This window comes from Perissodus microlepis, chromosome 3 (genome assembly GCF_051167445.1).
Source record: "Perissodus microlepis isolate ML-2025 ecotype Zambia chromosome 3, ASM5116744v1, whole genome shotgun sequence".
NCBI classification, from domain to species: Eukaryota; Metazoa; Chordata; class Actinopteri; order Cichliformes; family Cichlidae; genus Perissodus; species Perissodus microlepis.
The window spans coordinates 16185027-16204893 of record NC_140463.1 but is presented as its reverse complement, the minus strand read 5'-3'; the positions used below and the strand labels follow the sequence as shown (position 1 = coordinate 16204893).

The 19867-nt window shown below is 40.0% G+C and overlaps 1 protein-coding gene across 2 annotated transcripts; it reads right to left on the bottom strand.

Annotated features, from left to right (window-relative positions):
* Nucleotides 1–14975: 14975 nt before the first annotated feature.
* Nucleotides 14976–17534, bottom strand: LOC146390174 (nesprin-1-like). 2 transcript variants are annotated; one of them, XM_084923218.1, is made up of 4 exons: nucleotides 17176–17278; nucleotides 16161–16309; nucleotides 15283–15447; nucleotides 14976–15205 (listed from the first exon to the last, which is right to left on the bottom strand). In XM_084923218.1, the coding sequence occupies exons 2-4, from the start codon at nucleotides 16215–16217 to the stop codon at nucleotides 15038–15040; spliced, it is 390 nt and encodes a 129-aa protein (XP_084779344.1). In that variant the 5' UTR covers nucleotides 16218–16309; nucleotides 17176–17278; the 3' UTR covers nucleotides 14976–15037. The 2 variants fall into 2 exon arrangements, with proteins under 2 accessions (XP_084779344.1, XP_084779343.1); XM_084923217.1 differs by lacking the exon at nucleotides 16161–16309 and having other exon boundaries at nucleotides 17176–17534.
* Nucleotides 17535–19867: the final 2333 nt, after the last annotated feature.

The window sequence follows — 19867 nt, the reverse complement described above, 5'->3', positions numbered from 1 at the left end:
AAGCCTGGATGAGCAGAAGAAGATGGATAACATGTCACTGCTCTCTGCATATTTGAGCTGAGACAGATCGGCAACCCTTCCCCCCCATTCATTATGTAGCCATTAAGCTAAGCTCTAGGAGTATAACCAGTATGACTAATGTGATACTGAGCCACTGTGTTTGTTTTTTGTTAGCTGGAGAGACTTCAGTGGCTGAGAAATGACACGCTTAAAGGGATGGATGAGTCACAAAGGAAGTTCACCAAGCTTACCCTTGCTATCAAGAGGATGGAGAAAGTAATTCTCAAATACAAACACAAACTTCCACATACAATATCAGCACTGTTCCATTAAGTTTGTGGTAGATTACAACACATGCCATTTTATGCAATTGAGCCTTTGTTAAAAGCAGAGTGAGGAAAACAAATCATGTCATCTCAAGCTGACCCTGGTATTAGAGACACAGAAGAAATACGTTTTAAGCTTAATACAACAACATGGTTCTTCAATTATTTTTCAGTTGGAGGAAAATGTAGGTTTACACAGGGTCCAATCACCTTGTTCTAAATATGAATCGTTGGAGAAAGACCTGCAGAAACTGAAGACAGAGCTCGAGGCCAGCCAATCAAAGGTTAGTGTCTTTTATTTCTTTTACCTCCATATATTCAGTTTTATATCATGTTATATCTCTATGAATATTTTTATATGAGTCCATCAACCACCTTTAAAAAGAGGAATAGAAACAACAACATTTTGCTACTTGCCAGTGCTAAGATTGTTGCCAATGTTTGGTAGCATAGCATAGCGTCAACATGAATGCCAAGTTAAAAGACAAAACTAATGAAGTCATGAAGCTCCGTGCGGTGAGAAAATAAATATTTCATTAGCCCATTTCACAATATATTCTGTTATATTGATTCTGTATTAATTCACACTTCATCAATCAGTTATAATTTCTCTCTGGACGTGACTATCTCTGTGTTCGCCACATATTTTTTGTTTTTAAAATTGTTAAGGTGTTTCTAGAGTAGATATTGTTCTTTGTAGTAATTTTTTTGATGAACTCAATACCAGCTTTATTCCATCATTTTGGTTGGTAAATATGTTCCCTAACTGAACAGATAGATGACTTACACAGTACAATACAGAAACTTTTCCCTTTTAGTAAAAATGACTCTGATGTTTTCCTTTTCTCCAAGGTCAAAGATCTAGAGGCTGAAGTCCTCGAGCTTCGTGTTGAAAAAAATCAGTGGTTGGGAGATAAGGAAGAGCTACAGACCACACAGAGGAAACTTGAGGCAAAGAATAAAGAGGTGAATTTTTCATTCCTTATGATGAAGAAGCCGATTGTTTGAGGGTACATAGAATTATTCAAACTGTTAATTTCTCAATAATCTTTATTGTGAGTACCCTTACTGACACAGCAGATAGTGGTTAAAATATTTATTTGAAAACATTAAACAACTTGAAACCACCACAACTTTTAATTTTTTTCTGCTTACTCAGCTGAATGTTGAAGTATCAAAACTACAGCATCTGCTTAATAAAGAGAAGCAGATGAGGAGCGATACTGAGATGGACGTGGAATCCCTGAAAACAAAGCTGGAGACCAATGGTAAAGAGGTAATTTTATTTTCATGTTTTTTTTATTATTATATTAATTCATTACCTTATATCTGTTTCCTTCTTTTATGCATTCCGGTTTGAATTTGACTCCAAATATAAACATTTTCGAAAATATTAATTTTAGCTGCAGTTTCTCTCTGGAAATGACTGTCTCTATTTAATGTCTTTTTTTAAAGATCATTACTGATGTTTACATTAATTATGTAAACTGAAATAATCAGGTTAAATATTTAATATTTTTTTCTTCTGTTAAATGACTCAATTTTCATTGTTTCACTCCTTCCCATGAAAAGTTAAAAGAAAAAGAGGCTGAACTCTTGGAGCTTCGCGCTGAGAAAAACAGAAGATAAAGAGATGAGAAGGAGCTGCAGACCAAAAATAGGAAGCTTGAAGCCGAGAACATAGAGGTTCATATTTTGTTCATTAGATTTAATATCTAATATTTCTAATGCAAAATAAAAAGTTAACATGCTTTTTTTTCTCATCACAGTATGTAATTATGTTGTAGAAACTCTTATAAATGTACCTTTACCTTTTTCCCTCCCGTCCCAGTTGAATGAAGAAGTAGCTAAATTACAGCAGAAGCTTGGGAAAGAGAAGCAGAGGAGGCAGGATGCTGAGATGGCCCTGAAGTCCTGAATGAAGGAGCTTGAGACTAAAGACTAAGGGTTCATATCTTTAATTTAACTGCATTCGTCAAGGTCTTCATTACTGATTTTTCATTGAAAGACAAATTTATTCAAATAACCCAAAGTTCATCAAATTGTCTAATATATGATTTAATCATTTTATGTTAAATTGCATTGGAATATATCAGTTTTATATTTGTTAATACACAGTGTATACATACATACTCTAATTTGACTTATCCTTTAATGAAGTTACTTTTAGTGATTAATTCATCCTCAGTAAGTCATCGTTGATGAGACTTTTGTTTTTATTTTGTTTTCCCCATTTTCTGCCTCTCAGCCATTTATGCACATTGTGGGTCCCACCTCATTTACATGTGTTCAGTTCAGTTTATTACTAACCTATACTACTACTAAAAGTAGCTGCGTGTAGCAAGAGATGCAGCTAATTTAGGCAAATTGCATTTTTATTGGTCTGGGTGTGAAAAGTGAAGCTAATGGAGCAAAGTTTGTTCAACCTCTATGACCAGCAGGGGGAGACTGCTCTGTAAATAAATGTTCTCTGCTTTAACTTATGTAGGCGTTCATTACAGATTAACCTCATTTCTTATATTCCCTTCTCTCTCTTCCAAGTTTGAACATAAGGTAACTGAAGTCCAGCAGCAGGTAAAAGATGAACAGAGGAGGGAGGAAGCTGAGTAAGAAGTGGAGGTCCTGAAACGGGAGTTGGAAATGGGATTTACTTAACATGTGTATATTTGTAAAATAGTTAAAGATTCATTTTATAGTCCTGAGTCTGTATGAGTCAAGTACATAAGTACAATGTCATAGGGTGTGGATACGGTTCATGTAGTCTGGATCTAAAACGCTCAGTTTGTTTCCTCTTTGTTCCCAAACCTCTGTTTGTCTTGTTTTCTCTGTATGTGTCATATTATCACAGCACTAAAGTACAACAACTGAGAAAGAAAACTGGAAATTTATAGTGAGCCAAGAGTGTTTTTTTTTTTTTTAGATTCACACTAAAATATGAAAAATAAAGCAAATGATTTACAGATCATATTGGTAAAATAAGCGTTTAACCACTTGGTTTTTGTGTGTATATCATCTTTTATTCAGCCAAAGACAGCAGCAGAGAAATCTATGACAGCATCTCACATCTTTGGAGGAAACTGTGATTAAAAGAGATCCAGTCTTTGTGTAAACTACACTGAAAAAAAGAACATGTTGGATTTATTTAATTCAATAGTGTAATTGGTTGCACACAATTGTTTTGCTTTGGCATAAACTTTAAAAACTGAGTTAAAACAACACAACTTATTCATATTCAATAAACCTGTGCATTTTGTGTTCAGAAAACGTGATTGAAACATGTTTAGATGAACTAAGTTGAGCTCTTGGAATATTTTAATCCTTCACAATTTTGTCACTTTATTCCAAAACTATTGAATAACTTTGTGGGGGGCACTTTCCCCACGTACACACACGCACAGACACACACGGTACGTTATTGCAGATGCAACGTTTATTCTGAGCTTTTGTTATTAGTTTTGACAGTCCGCCGTCTGGACAGCTCCCGTCTCAGCTGATCCCTGCTAAACCGTAATCACCCCAAACGCCATCAGCTGTTTTCACCTGCTTCTCCAGCACCGCCCCGTTGAGCTCACTGCACCACTCCTCCACTGCAGCCGCGCCCGGGACCACACCTCCGCCACAAACTTTTATCCCAATACAGCTTAATCACTTAAATACTACATGTTGTCTTCGTATTACATAATGTTCAACAAAGTCTAGTGTTTGTTTAACATAAAAATGTATTGGTTTTACAACAAATTCCACGCTATCTTCCTATCTTTATCTGGGTTGCAGGGGGGCTGGGGCATAACCCAAAATTGATAAGAGGTGGGGTTAACCTTGGACAGGTCGCCAGTCCAACGCAGGGCTAACACAAAGAGACAGACACCCATTTGCCCTCATTCACACTCATAGGTAATTTGGAAACAGTAATTAACCTAGCTCTACTAAATGCATGGCTTTTAACTGTGGAAGGAAACCAGAGTACCCAGAGAGAACCCACTTGAAACTAGCCTGATTGTAGATTTAAACCAAGAACCTTCTTGGTGTGAGGTAACCACGACACCACCAAGCTGTCAAGCTGCTTGGTGCTGAATTCTCTGTACGTTTCTGTCCTTATAGATTAAACCACAATAAATAGTACTAGCATACACGTTGTGTGTGTATAGTTGTCTTCCTCTTCTAACCCCAGTGATTTTACTGCTGTTTGAAATCTCATGTGATCTTGTGAATTTCATGAGTCCAGGCAACTAAACACTCTCACTAGATTGCATCATGTCATCTCAACAAGAACAAATTAAGTTGTTGAATTTGATGCAGATACATGATTTAACTAGAAACGTGAAATTATTTTTTTCAAATTACAAGTTACACATTTGTACATATAAAAACAATGCAATTTCCTTTTTTTTAGTGTACAAACTAGAGATGGACCAATCCGATATTACGTATCGGTATCGGTCTGATACTAACCTAAATTACTGGATCGGATATCGGAGAGAAATAAAAAATGTAATCCGATCCATTAAATATCAAAAAAGCACCTCACAAAACTTGCGACATGGCATAACTTGGGTAGCACGTCGGAGCAGTATGCATCACGTGATAGAGGGGCTGTGTGTATTTGTAGCCTCGCTACCAATCCGGCATTTCATCTCCGAGGAAGTTATCCCAGAGAAGTAAAGCAAGCCTGTAAGTTCATCTCTGAATGTTTGTAAAGCATTCCCGCGTTAAGCTTAACAACCAATATATGGAGCGACTGCCTCTTCTCTCTCTCTCTCTCTCTCCTGCTGCTACTTCAATCATGAAACTGATCAATGATCAGCTGATCGGCTTTTCTGTCGCGAGTCTGTCTCTCTTGTTTGTTTTTGGCCCACTTTGCGCCAGAAAGAGGAAACCAGCGGCTGAACAACAGCAGCACGTTTAAGCTTGATAAGCTGTTGTTAGAATTTATTTAATATTACTTTCTAGACCAGGATTTTTTTCTACGTAGCTGACAGCTGGTAACTGTGCAGGGGCGCATCTAGCAAAGTTTAGCCAGGGGGGCCGATAGGGCATTAACAGGGAAAAGGGGGGCACAAAGACATACTTTTCTTTCTTATTCTCATTTAAAATGTCTAGCTTTTAATAAATAATTATCTGAATCTTACACCCAAAGTTTTAATCTGATGTAAAATGTATAGAAGTCCATTACTGTATATAGTAACTGTTAAGTCTAATATACCCTAGTAAGCTATAGTACTTTTTCCTTTGGGAAGGTACGATCTGTGCAGTCTGCAATTCTGTTGAAGAAAGATGTTGAATCTATTTAATTATTCTTGAAAAATAATTGATTTCTGTGCATTTTTTTTCACACTGCATCAAATTAAAGTTGATTATGTCGAATAAGCATCATGAGGTGGAGGGTGGGTCACTATTTTTTTTTTCTGGGCGTTTTAGAACCCTATTAGTTAGGTTGCTTACTCTTTAAAATACCAGAATAGGGAGGGTGGAGTAGGTTTAAGTTTATTAGATTGATCAGTTTTGCTGAACTATGAAATATTTTGGGTGCAGTGTATTTTTTGCATACAGGTATAATAGAATAGCTTTAGTGTTTTTGTTTTGTTTTTTTTTAACTTGAGTATTAACTTATACAAAAAGCAGCAAGATATTAAAAAAACAGTTTTATTGATTAAAAAACACACTATATCGGATTCATATCGGTATCGGCAGATATCCAAATTTATGATATCGGTATCGGTATCGGACATAAAAAAGTGGTATCGTGCCATCTCTAGTACAAACACACAGTTGTGTGTCAATGGCAGGCATTTTATCCTGAATGCTGTCGGCTCGCTGGTCTTAATTCCATGTTAAGTCCATGTTCACAAACAGAAAACTTCATAAATTTAATGATGGTTTTTAGTGATTTAATGTATTTGTATTATATGGTTGATCACTGAATCAATTTGTCAAATGTGTAAGTCAGATCTTACTATGCATTTATATTAATCGACAATGATGGCAATACTGTCGTGACTATGACAGCAGGATAAGTTAAAAGTTTAACGTTTGTACTAAAAAAATGCACATGAAAGCATTTAAATGCTGACAAATATAAGGTACTTTTTTGTATTTTTCTTTGTTAAAAATAAGAAAAATATTGTTAAAAAGTATAGTTTTATAAATGTAGCTGAAATACAGGTCAACAAACTCCAATGTATTTTTAGATCAGATGAGGGTGGCTGTACAAAACAGTATAGAAGTAGATATAAATATATAAATAGTGTACAAATTTCTGTATTTGAAGCATGTTATGAGCACACAGTGGGTGTTATCATTACATTTTGTGTGAAAGCAAAAGTCAGAATCGATCTCAGCTTAAAGTTACTTAAATCCACAATTAGTACACAAACTAAAATGCAACACATAGAGTTCATTCATGACCACCATTATCAATATGTGTATATATATATATATATATATATATATATATATATATATATATATGTGTGTATATATATATATATATATTAGGGGTGCAACGATACACAAAATTCACGGTTCGCTCATCTTTGGAAAAGAGAGTTTATTACAGAGAAATGGCTCTTTCCAAAATAAAAGCTATACTATATGCTTCTTCTGGGGTATATTCTCAGCAGCATATTAAACATATCAGGTCCCCATAAGGAGAATCATGTGCTAACGGCTGTCTAAATGACTCGGGTAAAGTTTGTAGCATGCATGCTTGTTGTTTTTGTCTGCTTCCGCTTGTCTTTGCACTAGGATGATGTCGGTGTAAATGTGCAGTCATATTCATTTTGTTCCCACTAGTGCTGTCAGCGTTAATCTGAAATGACGTTAAGGCCACAACACGGCAAATTTCCGTTAACGAGCTACCGCGGATCGCCCCGTGCGTGGGGCTGGACAGCGTCAACACATTAACAAGCAAACTGCGCTAACGCAGTAGTTCCAACCCATGTAATTGAGCATTGCGTGGCACATCCGACATACTGTTTTACTTTTGTCCATGACGCTCTTACCTTCAGGGTCATACTTCACATGAAGACCAAAATAGTTCCAAATGCCAGATCTGAATGAGGGTGGGGGAGGTTCAATTTGCCATGTTGCAACGAGCTTAGCTTCTGTCTTGCTAGCTTGCGCTGCGCTCAGTGGATCTGCGCTCGACAGTGCAGCCTAAGCGGAGTAGTCGAACGCAGATCCACTGAGCTCTCAACACAGACAGCATCGTCAGAAGAAAAGTTGATCAAATAAATTAAAAAATTTGTATTGTTCGATACATATGCGTACCGAACCGAAAGCACTGTATCGAACGGTTCAATATCGATACGAATATCGTTGCACCCCTAATGTATATATATATATATATATATATATATATATATATATATATATATATATATATATATGTAATTTTTTATTTATTTATTAATTTATTTATGTATTAAATGGGTTTACTTAAAAAGAGGCCAGTGAGGATTTCCAATGCTAGTGTGTTTCTTTCTTTCTTTCTTTCTTTCTTTCTTTCTTTTTAATATGTATATTTCTTTGCAGATGCAGTGTGGAACACAAAGTGTACAGGTGGGTTAAAGTGCTTAAATATATCACCGTTATCTCTTCATCAACTGTCGGCTTTATAAGTGAGCACAGTGCACGACGTGTGTGTGTGCAAACGCATCTATATGCAGCCGTAGATGATAACATCAAGGACCTCTTCCTCAGTCGTCGACCTAACAAAAAAAGGAAAAAAAAGATGCAAATGACCAGAAAGGAAATGAGCATGCTTACCCCTGAGACACGGGGATTATTTTATTGATATGACTCAAAAAAAAAAAGAAAGAAAAAATTCTGGATTGTGGGACTAAATGATTACATTTGAATTGGTGCTATTATTATTATTATTTATTTATTTATTTATTTTTATTTTTTGGTTAATAACAAGGTCTCTGTGTATGTGTTTTTACCTTTTCTCCTGCATTTTTGTGTGTAGATGACTTCAGTGTACGGCACGACCACGGGGTCAATTTTACCTGCAGCAAAAAAAAGTGTTGCAGAGCATTTAAATTGTAAAAGTTGGACACATGTTTATTTATTTGTTTGGTCACTATTTAATCTGTTTTAAACACAGGGGTTTTTTTTGCAGGATTTACCTAATGTCTTGGGAATAGTTCTGCATGTCGACATTGTTTTTAGCTGTGTTGGTAGTATTGTCAGGCATCTCCGAAAACGTTAGAGCACTTTTGCAAATATGTGATGTCTTGATAAATTGAGCAGATATTTGAAGTTCACACAGCACCATTCTCGCATGAAAATATCATAAAAGTTTATTTTGTGACCCAGAAAGAGTAATATTTCAAACTCCACCACTCCGTGTTCCTCCGCCACTGCATCGTTTGAGCTTTGGACGAAATGGATTCTGGGATATTGCATTTCGTCATTTCGAGCTGATTGGAGACCAGAACAGCCAATCAGATATTTTTGCATCCAAGTCTGTGATTGGCTGGTTTTGTGACACAAATATAACGGTGTAGAGAAAGAGTTGAGCGCGCACGGGCAGAAAAAAAAAAAGAAAGAAAAAAAAAAGAAAAAAAGAAAAGGGCGCTGGTGAGGTCGGCTGCCGTGCTGGATGCTCTGCCCCAACTTCTCCACTTTTTGCAGTTTTTCGTCACTTTTTGCTATATCAGCCATAATCTTGCATGGGCATCATGCAAAACACACAAATTCGCTACAGTAGAGACACTTTGGTTTCTATTGGTCTACAATACACGAACATTTCACCATGTTTAACTCCGGACCCAACCTGGCCAAAGGAGATCCTGAGAGAGAACAAAGGACGCGACCCTAAGCGACGGCCTCGAGGTAAACGAGCCGGCATCAGGAACAGGCTACGGGCTCGCGCACACCGCGCACCCATGCCCAGTATCCTTCTAGCCAATGTTCAATCCATCGAGAATAAGCTTGATGACCTCAGAGCCAGAATCAAGTTCCAGAGAGACATTCAGGACTGCAACCTCCTCTGCTTCACCGAGACTTGGCTGAACCCAGCGATACCAGACCACGCCGTGCAGCCGACGGGGTTCTTTTCGGTTTATCGCATGGACAGGACAATGGAGTCGGGGAAGAAAAGAGGTGGTGGAGTGTGTTTGATGGTGAACAACAGATGGTGCGACAGCACAAACATCTCCCCACTCACACGCTCTTGCTCGCCCAATCTGGAACTTTTGATCGTTAAATGTCGCCCTTTCTATCTCCCTCGGGAATTCACTGCGGTCATTGCCTGCACTGTTTACATTCCGCCTCACGCGGACTCGGACACTGCCTTATGTGAGCTACATGAGGCTCTCACACATCAACAAACACTTCACCAAGATGCCGCACTCATTGTTATGGGAGATTTTAACAGAGTGAATCTCAAACGGACATTTCACAACCTTCGCCAGCACATCAACTGCCGCACCCGTGGCACTAGGACATCAGACCACTGCTACACCCCGTTCAAGAACTGTTACAAGGCTCAGCCCCTGCCGGCATTTGGAAAATCGGACCATGCCGCCATCTTCCTCATGCCTGCTTACAAACAAAGGCTAAAGCAGCAACCACCAATCAGGAGGGAGGTCGCTCGCTGGACGGACCAATCAGTGGCCGTGCTGCAGGACGCACTGGATGACGCAGACTGGGACATGTTTCGGCGCAGCTCTGATGACATCAACATGTTTACGGAAGCGGTTGTGGGATTTATCGGGAAACTAGCGAACGACACAGCAGAAAGAACTATCATCCGAACGTTTCCCAACCAGAAGCCGTGGGTGGATAAAAACATCCGCGACACTCTGAGATCACGCACCGCTGCCTACAATGAAGGGCTCGTCTCCGGTAATATGGACCTATACAAGGCTGCGTCCTACAACGTGCGCAGCGCGGTCAGAAAGGCAAAGCGGAGCTACGGGGAAAAACTAGAGTCACAGCTACGACAGTGCGACTCTAGGAGCCTGTGGAAAGGACTGCGGACTATAATGGACTATAAACGACCAGCTTCTTCAATGATGAATGCCGATGCTTCACTGGCTGATGAGCTGAACACGTTTTATGCTCGCTTCGACGCCGCAGCAATTAAAACAACAAACGGCTGCGCGCGCTCGGAGTGCACCAGTGAAGAAAATGCATTCGTCATCACAGAGCATGCCGTGAGGAACACCTTCAGGAGGGTGAACACCAGGAAGGCAGCAGGACCAGATGCAATCCCTGGCCGGGTCCTGAGAGCTTGCGCTGACCAGCTAGCACCAGTGTTCATGGAGATCTTCAACCTCTCCCTGGCCCAAGCTGTGGTTCCCACGTGCTTCAAACAGTCCATTATTGTTCCTGTTCCAAAGAAACAACAGCCCGCTTGCCACAATGACTACCGTCCAGTAGCACTGACTTCAATTGTGATGAAGTGTTTTGAAAGACTGATGAGAGATCACATCACTTCTTCACTTCCTGCCACCATCGACTCACTTCAGTTTGCTTACCGGACTAATCGTTCCACAGACAATGCCATATCTCACCTGCTCCACACATCCCTGAGTCACCTGGACACTGGCAGAGGGAATTATGTTAGGATGCTGTTCGTGGACTACAGTTCAGCATTCAACACCATAATTCCCTCTAAGCTTTTCACCAAGTTGACGGATCTAGGACTCAGCTCATCACTGTGTCAGTGGATCCTCAACTTCCTCACAGACAGACCCCAATCAGTGAGGGTGGGAAAACAAGTCTCCCCCTCCATCTCACTCAGCACTGGAGTGCCTCAGGGCTGTGTTTTAAGACCCCTGCTGTACTCACTGTACACTTATGACTGTGTAGCCACATCAGACACCACCTCCATTGTCAAGTTTGCTGACGACACTGCTGTTGTGGGCCTGATCTCCGACAACATCGAGACGGCCTACCTGGAGGAGATTAGGAACCTGGAGACCTGGTGCCAGGAGAATAACCTCCTCCTAAACATCAGCAAGACTAAGGAGCTGATCGTGGACTTCACTACAAAGCAGGTGAGGAATTACAAACCCCTCATCATCAGTGGCACGCACGCCAGTGGAGAGAGACAGGACAGTTTCCGATACCTGGGTGTCCACATCACTCAGGACCTGTCATGGTCCTGCCACAACACCCTGGTTAAGAAAGCCCGTCAGCGTCTCTTCTTCCTCAGAAGACTTAGAGACTTCCATCTGCCACTGACGGTGGTACTCCTGCACCATCGAGAGCGTCCTGACGGCAAACATCTGCACCTGGTTTGGGAACAGCACCAAGCAGGACAGACGAGATCTGCAAAGAGTGGTGCGCTCAGCCGAACGCATCATTCAATCAGAGCTCCCTGACCTGCTGTCCATCTACACCAAGCGGTACAAGACCAAAGCTAGGAAGATTATGATGGACCTCTCCCATCCCAACAATGGACTCTTCTCACTGTTGAGGTCTGGGAAGCGCTTCCGCTCCCTTAAGGCCAAAACAGAGAGAATGAGGAGGAGCTTCTTCCCCCAGGCTATTCGGGCCCTGAACCAGGTGTAGGACTGGACTCTCCCACACACGTCACTATAAGACTGGACTCACACACATCACATCACCACACGCACCACCACAAATTTCCTATAATCCTATAATTCCTATAATTTATAATCTTTATAATCTCTTCTGCTATTTGCACATTTTTTAGTATAAATTCCTAAGTTAATTTTTAAATTTTGTAGTAACTTGTAAATTGTAAATATTGTAAAACTTTTTTTCTGTCATTTAATGGTCGGGCTTTGTACAGCTACAAGCATTTCACCCCCATGTCATACTGTGTATGGTTGTGTGTGTGTGTGACAAATAAAATTTGAAAATTTGAAATTTGAAAAATTTGAAATGTTGAGAGCGCAAGCAACACATTGCGAGCGAGCGCAAATGCAAAAACTGAGCGAGAGGGGCTGCTGTTGTGTGTGTGTATGGATAATAGCAAACACTGAAATACATTTTTGCACGAAGTAATGAATTTTGTTCACTCAAATTCAGCTTTTCTTCGCTCGAAATAAATTTCTCCTCAAAGAGCAACACTTGCACCTGCAAGTGGCACAAAAATAACGCCATACAGTTCAGCTTGTTGTTGTTAACTGAAAATATGAGTTCAAATGCATTTTAGTTTTAAAATAGTTGATCTTTCTCTTAAACGGGGATTCATAAATTGACAAAATTCGAATCCACTGAACCGCTACCCTGGGGTACCCCTGAGCAAGGTACCGTCCCTACACACTGCTCCTCTGGCGCTGGATGGGTGGCTGCCCACTGCTTCACTGAGTGAATGGGTTAAATGCAGAGGAGTAATTTCCCTATGGGATTTAACAAAGCATATATTACATTATTACATTATACTTTGCATTATTAAACACATGAACTACATATCGAGAACAGATGGACTTAGCTTCTAGGTTTAGAAATGTGATGTTAATTTAGAAATGCATTAAAAGTGCATTCTTCCTAACGACCAGCAGGGAGAACAACACATGTGGTTGCAGTTGCAGAAGAGGTAAGATGAGATAAGATAAACCTTTATTAGTCCCACATGTGGGAAATTTGTTTGGTCACGGCAGAAAGTGGACAGTGCAAAGTAATGAAGAAAAACAATAGAGTAAGATAAAATAGAATAACACACTATATAAAATGGAATGAAGTACTATATAAAATAAAAAATACTACGTTGCATCAGAAAAATTACACTTGTAATATTGCACATAAGGGAGACTAAGCAAAGGCTATTAAGGTGTATTGGATGTGTGTGTGTGTGTGTGTATGTATGTCTGTCTGCCACCATAGAAGGTCTTCAGTAGTTGCCCATTCACTCCAAGAGACTTGAGCCTCAACAGGAGGTACAGCCTGCTCTGCCCTTTCCTCCTTTCCTGTGGAGACCACATACTGTGGTCGGTCAATGAGGTAGTCCAGTATCCATGTTGTGAGGTGATGGTCCTCTCCTGAGTTCTCCAGCTTGTCCAGTAGGACTGTGGGAAGAATGGTGTTGAAGCAGTGGAGAAATGGTCTCCAGGTGAGAGAGAGAAAAATGTAGGAGGTGAATGACAGCATCATCCACTCCAGTGCCAAGCTGGTAGGCAAACTGAAGTGGGTCCATTGATGAGTTCACCAGGGGACGAAGCTGAGCCAGGACCAGTGCTGCATGAAATGAAGATGGTGGTTGTTTGGGTTAGTACGAACAGACTGCATCTGATTTCACAGTTGTTCTTAATGCCCATCACTGGTGACCAGGTCTATCAATTTCCCATTGAAAGCCGTGAGGTACTCCAAGATATCTGTATTGTGTCCAATGAGCCCAGTCTACAGAGTCTACAGAGTACAGAGTACTCACAGCCCTCCCCATCACTTCGATCATACCTGCTAACCGTGTGGGAATTTGAATAGCCGCAACTGTTTGTACAAAAACAGACAGGAAGAAGACAGAAGAAAAGAGCATTGAAGAAAGGGAAGCAGAGAATATTCAAAATAGAAAATATGATTATCCAGTAGAGGATGGAGAAGAGGCTAAATGACATGTTGTATTTTAGCGGTTGACGGTTCCCCGTCGGCGAATCGCTACCTTATTGTGGTGAATGGGTTTGTGTGTTCCAGGGATCCCAGAGGCTATTTTGTCCGGGGATTTCTGCCCCCTGGTAGGCTCTCGCATGGCAAATTGGTCCTGGGTGAGCGGCCGCGAGATCTTCAATGCACACCTCCGGCAGAGCTTTAAAAGCATTCTGAGGGACACTTGGGATGTTGAGACTCTTTGCCCTCTCAAGGGAAAGCCCAACCCGTCTTCATGTATTTTGTAGATTTGGAGAAGGCATTCGACTGTGTCCCCCGGAATGAGTATGGGGTGATTAGCACAATGCTACACTCAGAAAAATAAAGGTGCCAACTGGAACCAAAAGTGGTTATTTAGACTGATGCCATAGAAGAACCTTTTTTGGTGCCACAAAGAACCTTTCAAACAATGGTTCTTTGAAGAACCATTTCTTTCAGTGGTTCAGTGAAGAACCTTTAAAGGTGCCCCAAAGAACCATCAAGAAATGGTTCTTTGGGGCACCTTTAATGGTTTTTCAAAGAACCTTTTTAAAAATGGTTCTTTAAAGAACCATTTTTAAAAAGATCCTTCAAATGGTTCTTTAAAAAAACCATTTTAAAGAACCTTTTTTGAGTGGTTCTTTAAAAAACCATTTTAAATCTTTCAAAATAAAATGTATCATAAATTGAATTTGAGTAGGGTAAAATAAATACGAGCACAGCATAGACATATATTAATGGTTTATTGTCATTTTGTAGTTACCAAAAGACAAAAAGGCATTTTAACCCTCAGCACAACATCACTACTAATACATGTCACATATTAGTGTTTTAAACAGTAATAATTAAATATATTTGCTATACTATAAATATATATAAATACTATATCTACGGATAACACAACAATGAATACATGTATTGTTTAATTAATAAAACATCAGAAAGTGATAAAACACATTAGAAATAGCAATAGCTTCATAACAGACCAATAAATCAACACATTTTCATCAGCAGATGTTTGCATGTTCAGTAAAAACATTTCAACAACAAGTTTATGATTAAAATGATCAATGAACTTCAGCCTTACGCTATGTAATGTATGTTTCATGTTGTACTCATGGTCCTTTGTTAGTCCAGTTTAGGATAATGTCTCTGACGTATGTATCATATCAAATATATTTCATATCAAAACAAGCCCACACCTGCAGTTGTTTCAGTTTTTCACTGGTGTTTCCTGTTAGCTGGTCAACCTCACTCAGGTGGACATCCATATCAGCCAACCAAACGACAAGTTCCTCCCTTTGTGCTTCAAATCCCTCCCACTCTGAGACAAGGAGCTGAAAGAGAGAGAAAAGAGTCAATTATAAAGAAGAGAGAAAAGTGAAACCCTCCTCAGAAGGTCTGACTCGCATACCTGCAGTTGACCTGTGATGGACTCCAGTTTGGCGTTCACGTCATCCCTCGCCGATGCCAGCAGCCGAGTCTGCAGGGTGCCCTGGAAGAGCTGAGTTAATGTTCGACTCCTCCTGGTCAGGCTCTCCAGCTGGATGAGCCGAGGTCTCCCCTCTCGCCGCTGCCTCTGAACACAGAAACACAAATTGCATCTGAAGCAGGAGGTGCAGATTTTTTTTGCTATTCTTTTCTGAATCCAGGCTAGATCACGTGGAGGTATTTGGAAAACTTTTTTGGCCAGCGGACGACTGTTGTCTTGCAGAAAGTCAAATCAATCAAACATATGCGATACACAATCAATTCACAAGAACACATTATAAAAAATAAGTCCAGTTCTTGCCTGATTTCAAATGAATTCTGCATCAAAACAGGGTAAAACGAGTGTTTGCAGCAAATGTGAGCACAAAGCCTCACTTTGTACAAGCCTGCTATTAAAGTTCTCCTCTATGCAGACGACTTTCCTGTTTTCAAGGCACAACTTGGATCTGCTGTACGAATCTTATGGATACACACTAAATGAAACAATAGTGTGCATGACTCCAGATTCTGACCCCTCATCCTAATATGGTCCCAACATAGCAACAGCAATAAAGCAAATGTTGAGGCTTCAAAATACAAAGTCCATAAACCAATGGCTGACATGGGTTTTATCATAAGGGTGATAAATATACAGATTTCAGTCTGTCTTAGAGATTTGATGTTCATTTACCTGCAGATGCCCTATACATACCTGCTCCATGGTTTTTCACAACATTTTGCACATCACTATTTAATACAGGAAGTAAATGAACTAAAACAAGTCATCTTTCTTTGTGAGAGGACCATATTAATGAAACAAACCTCAATGACATCATAGGGATCCCTAAAGATGCTCCTGCTGCTTCTCTTCCTCCTCATCCTAAGCTTTGTTCTCCTTGTCCTCGCCTTCCATCCAATTGTAATTCAACCTAATTGTGTTTCTCCCCCTCCTCTTCCTCATTTTGTTGGAGCTGTGAACACAATTAATGTGAATCTGGATTAATTTGTGCAAACAAGAAAAATCTACAGCTTTTTGGTCAGAGGTGCTCTTGTGATTTAAGCCGGGTAGAGTAGATTTATGTGTTGATGCTACCTGCTTCAGCTCTGGCTGCTGAGTGATTTTTACACCCTGGCTGGATTACAAACTTTAACCATGTGCTGAACTTTAGCCCAGCAATGATACCTCTTGTTAGTATAACGACCTCTTCTTAGCTTGTATGTATGATGGTGGATAAATGAAATATACAAAGAAAAGACCGGAGCATAATTTGTCAACTAGTCCGAAAATAAGTTATACAGGAACAGTCAAAGACACACCTTCTCATGTCACATTTATCTTCATTTCTATATAATTAGAGTTAGAGTTATCTAATCTAATTATTCATTCAAAACACTTATGCATAGCTGTATTTTATACAGCTCATACAGAATTCAAAGTACAGGTTCATGTGAGTATTTAATGTACGGCTCAGATCTACAGAATTTCTAGAGCAGACACAGAGCTCACGTCACAACAGGCTTCAGGCGCCATGTTAGTGACTTTAACAATATATTAAATTTTGATTTCGGTCTAGCTGACACTGGGTTATGTACGCAGCACGCAATTGAACCACATATTTTAGAAGCCAAAGGTTCAACATAGTTGGGAGCACCTTCACTTAATTATAACAGTGGTTTTGTTAGGAAAACAGCTTCTGTATACTGGATACTAAATTGCGCTGACGTCAACGGCTAACGTATCTAGCTAATCGCTACTGTTAGCACAACATTAACAGCAAGCTACAATGACGAGTAACAAAAACAAAACAGTAATAAGGTTTTAATGAAAATGTTTTACCTTTTCCAACAGTCCCAGAATCCAGAGCTTCAAAGTCCAGCAGGTACTGAAGACTGTTATCCGCCTCGCTGTCACCGTCCGTGAGAAAGAGGTTTTTTTTCCCGAAAGGTCAAGGCCCGCCGCTCGCGCACTCTGTCTGCGCATGCGCATCCCAACGACTGACCCCCTCCGTCCGCTCCCGGGAGGTTATAGTATGACGTGTTCTGACGTCACTCTCTCTCTCCCTGTATTTATTTGGCTCGAAACACATATTAACAAATTGCTCAGTGATGAACAACTACTCAGATCATTTACCTAAGCAGTGCGCTTTGTCAAAACAAAGTGTGTGTTCATTACACTGACATTCTGTTCTGCAATTGTTATTTACTTGTACAGGGAGTGCAGAATTATTAGGCAAGTTGTATTTTTGAGGAATAATGTTATTATTGAACAACAACCATGTTCTCAATGAACCCAAAAAACTCATTAATATCAAAGCTGAATGTTTTTGGAAGTAGTTTTTAGTTTGTTTTTAGTTTTAGCTATTTTAGGGGGATATCTGTGTGTGCAGGTGACTATTACTGTACATAATTATTAGGCAACTTAACAAAAAACAAATATATACCCATTGCAATTATTTATTTTTACCAGTGAAACCAATATAACATCTCCACATTCACAAATATACATTTCTGACATTCAAAAACAAAACAAAAACAAATCAGCGACCAATATAGCCACCTTTCTTTGCAAGGACACTCAAAAGCCTGCCATCCATGGATTCTGTCAGTGTTTTGATCTGTTCACCATCAACATTGCGTGCAGCAGCAACCACAGCCTCCCAGACACTGTTCAGAGAGGTGTACTGTTTTCCCTCCTTGTAAATCTCACATTTGATGATGGACCACAGGTTCTCAATGGGGTTCAGATCAGGTGAACAAGGTGGCCATGTCATTAGTTTTTCTTCTTTTATACCCTTTCTTGCCAGCCACGCTGTGGAGTACTTGGATGCGTGTGATGGAGCATTGTCCTGCATGAAAATCATGTTTTTCTTGAAGGATGCAGACTTCTTCCTGTACCACTGCTTGAAGAAGGTGTCTTCCAGAAACTGGCAGTAGGACTGGGAGTTGAGCTTGACTCCATCCTCAACCCGAAAAGGCCCCACAAGCTCATCTTTGATGATACCAGCCCAAACCAGTACTCCACCTCCACCTTGCTGGCGTCTGAGTCGGACTGGAGCTCTCTGCCCTTTACCAATCCAGCCACGGGCCCATCCATCTGGCCCATCAAGACTCACTCTCATTTCATCAGTTCATAAAACCTTAGAAAAATCAGTCTTGAGATATTTCTTGGCCCAGTCTTGACGTTTCAGCTTGTGTGTCTTGTTCAGTGGTGGTCGTCTTTCAGCCTTTCTTACCTTGGCCATGTCTCTGAGTATTGCACACCTTGTGCTTTTGGGCACTCCAGTGATGTTGCAGCTCTGAAATATGGCCAAACTAGTGGCAAGTGGCATCTTGGCAGCTGCACGCTTGACTTTTCTCAGTTCATGGGCAGTTATTTTGCGCCTTGGTTTTTCCACACGCTTCTTGCGACGCTGTTGACTATTTTGAATGAAACGCTTGATTGTTCGATGATCACGCTTCAGAAGCTTTGCAATTTTGAGACTGCTGCATCCCTCTGCAAGATATCTCACTATTTTTGACTTTTCTGACCCATTTTGCCAAAGGAAAGGACGTTGCCTAATTATTATGCACACTTGATATAGGGTGTTGATGTCATTAGACCACACCCCTTCTCATTACAGCGATGCACATCACCTAATATGCTTAATTGGTAGTAGGCTTTCGAGCCTATACAGCTTGGAGTAAGACAACATGCATGAAGAGGATGATGTGGACAAAATACTAATTTGCCTAATAATTCTGCACTCCCTGTATTTTATAATTTGACTTACATACTGCTGGGTGGTTTGTAAAGTTTACAATAACTAGTATTATCATTATGCTATATTTTCAAAAAATATATAATAATCTCAAAAGTAATGCCTTGGAGTAGAAAATAGTAATACTTTATTAACATTTAAAACTAAAGTACAGTATTTGAATGTGTGTATTGTGTCTACTGTTTGTTAACTCACCATATTCATAATGGGTTTGCAGGGTTAGGGGTGTGTGTGTGTGTGTGTGGGGGGGGGGTTAGGGTCTTTAGGCTTCCCCTCCCCCACCCCTGCCACCAGTATATTTTTAAGTAAATATTTCTAACTTTTATTTGAATATTCAGTTTCCTACCATCTTCTCTTAAAGGGTAATTGCCAGGTAACCCGCCCTCCCCCTTCGCACACACATGCACACAAAGAAAACACACAGTATAATTCACAGCCTCGTTATAGTGAATAAATATTTATGCCATTTACACCATCAAACTTAGATTGCTAAGGATGAAGAACCTTTTGTTCTTTAAAGAACCATTTGTAATAGCTGAAGAAGCATCCACAAAATAAAAAGGTTCTTTGACGTATGATGGTTCTTTAAAGAACCATGAAGACATCTGAAGAACCATTTAAGAACCATAATTTTTCTGAGTGTATAGGCCATTCGATCCTTATACAACCGTTGCAAGAGCTTGATCCATATAGCCGGCAATAAATTGGACTCGTTCCTGGTGGGTGATGGGCTCCACCAGGGCTGTCCTTTGTCACTAATTCTGTTCATAA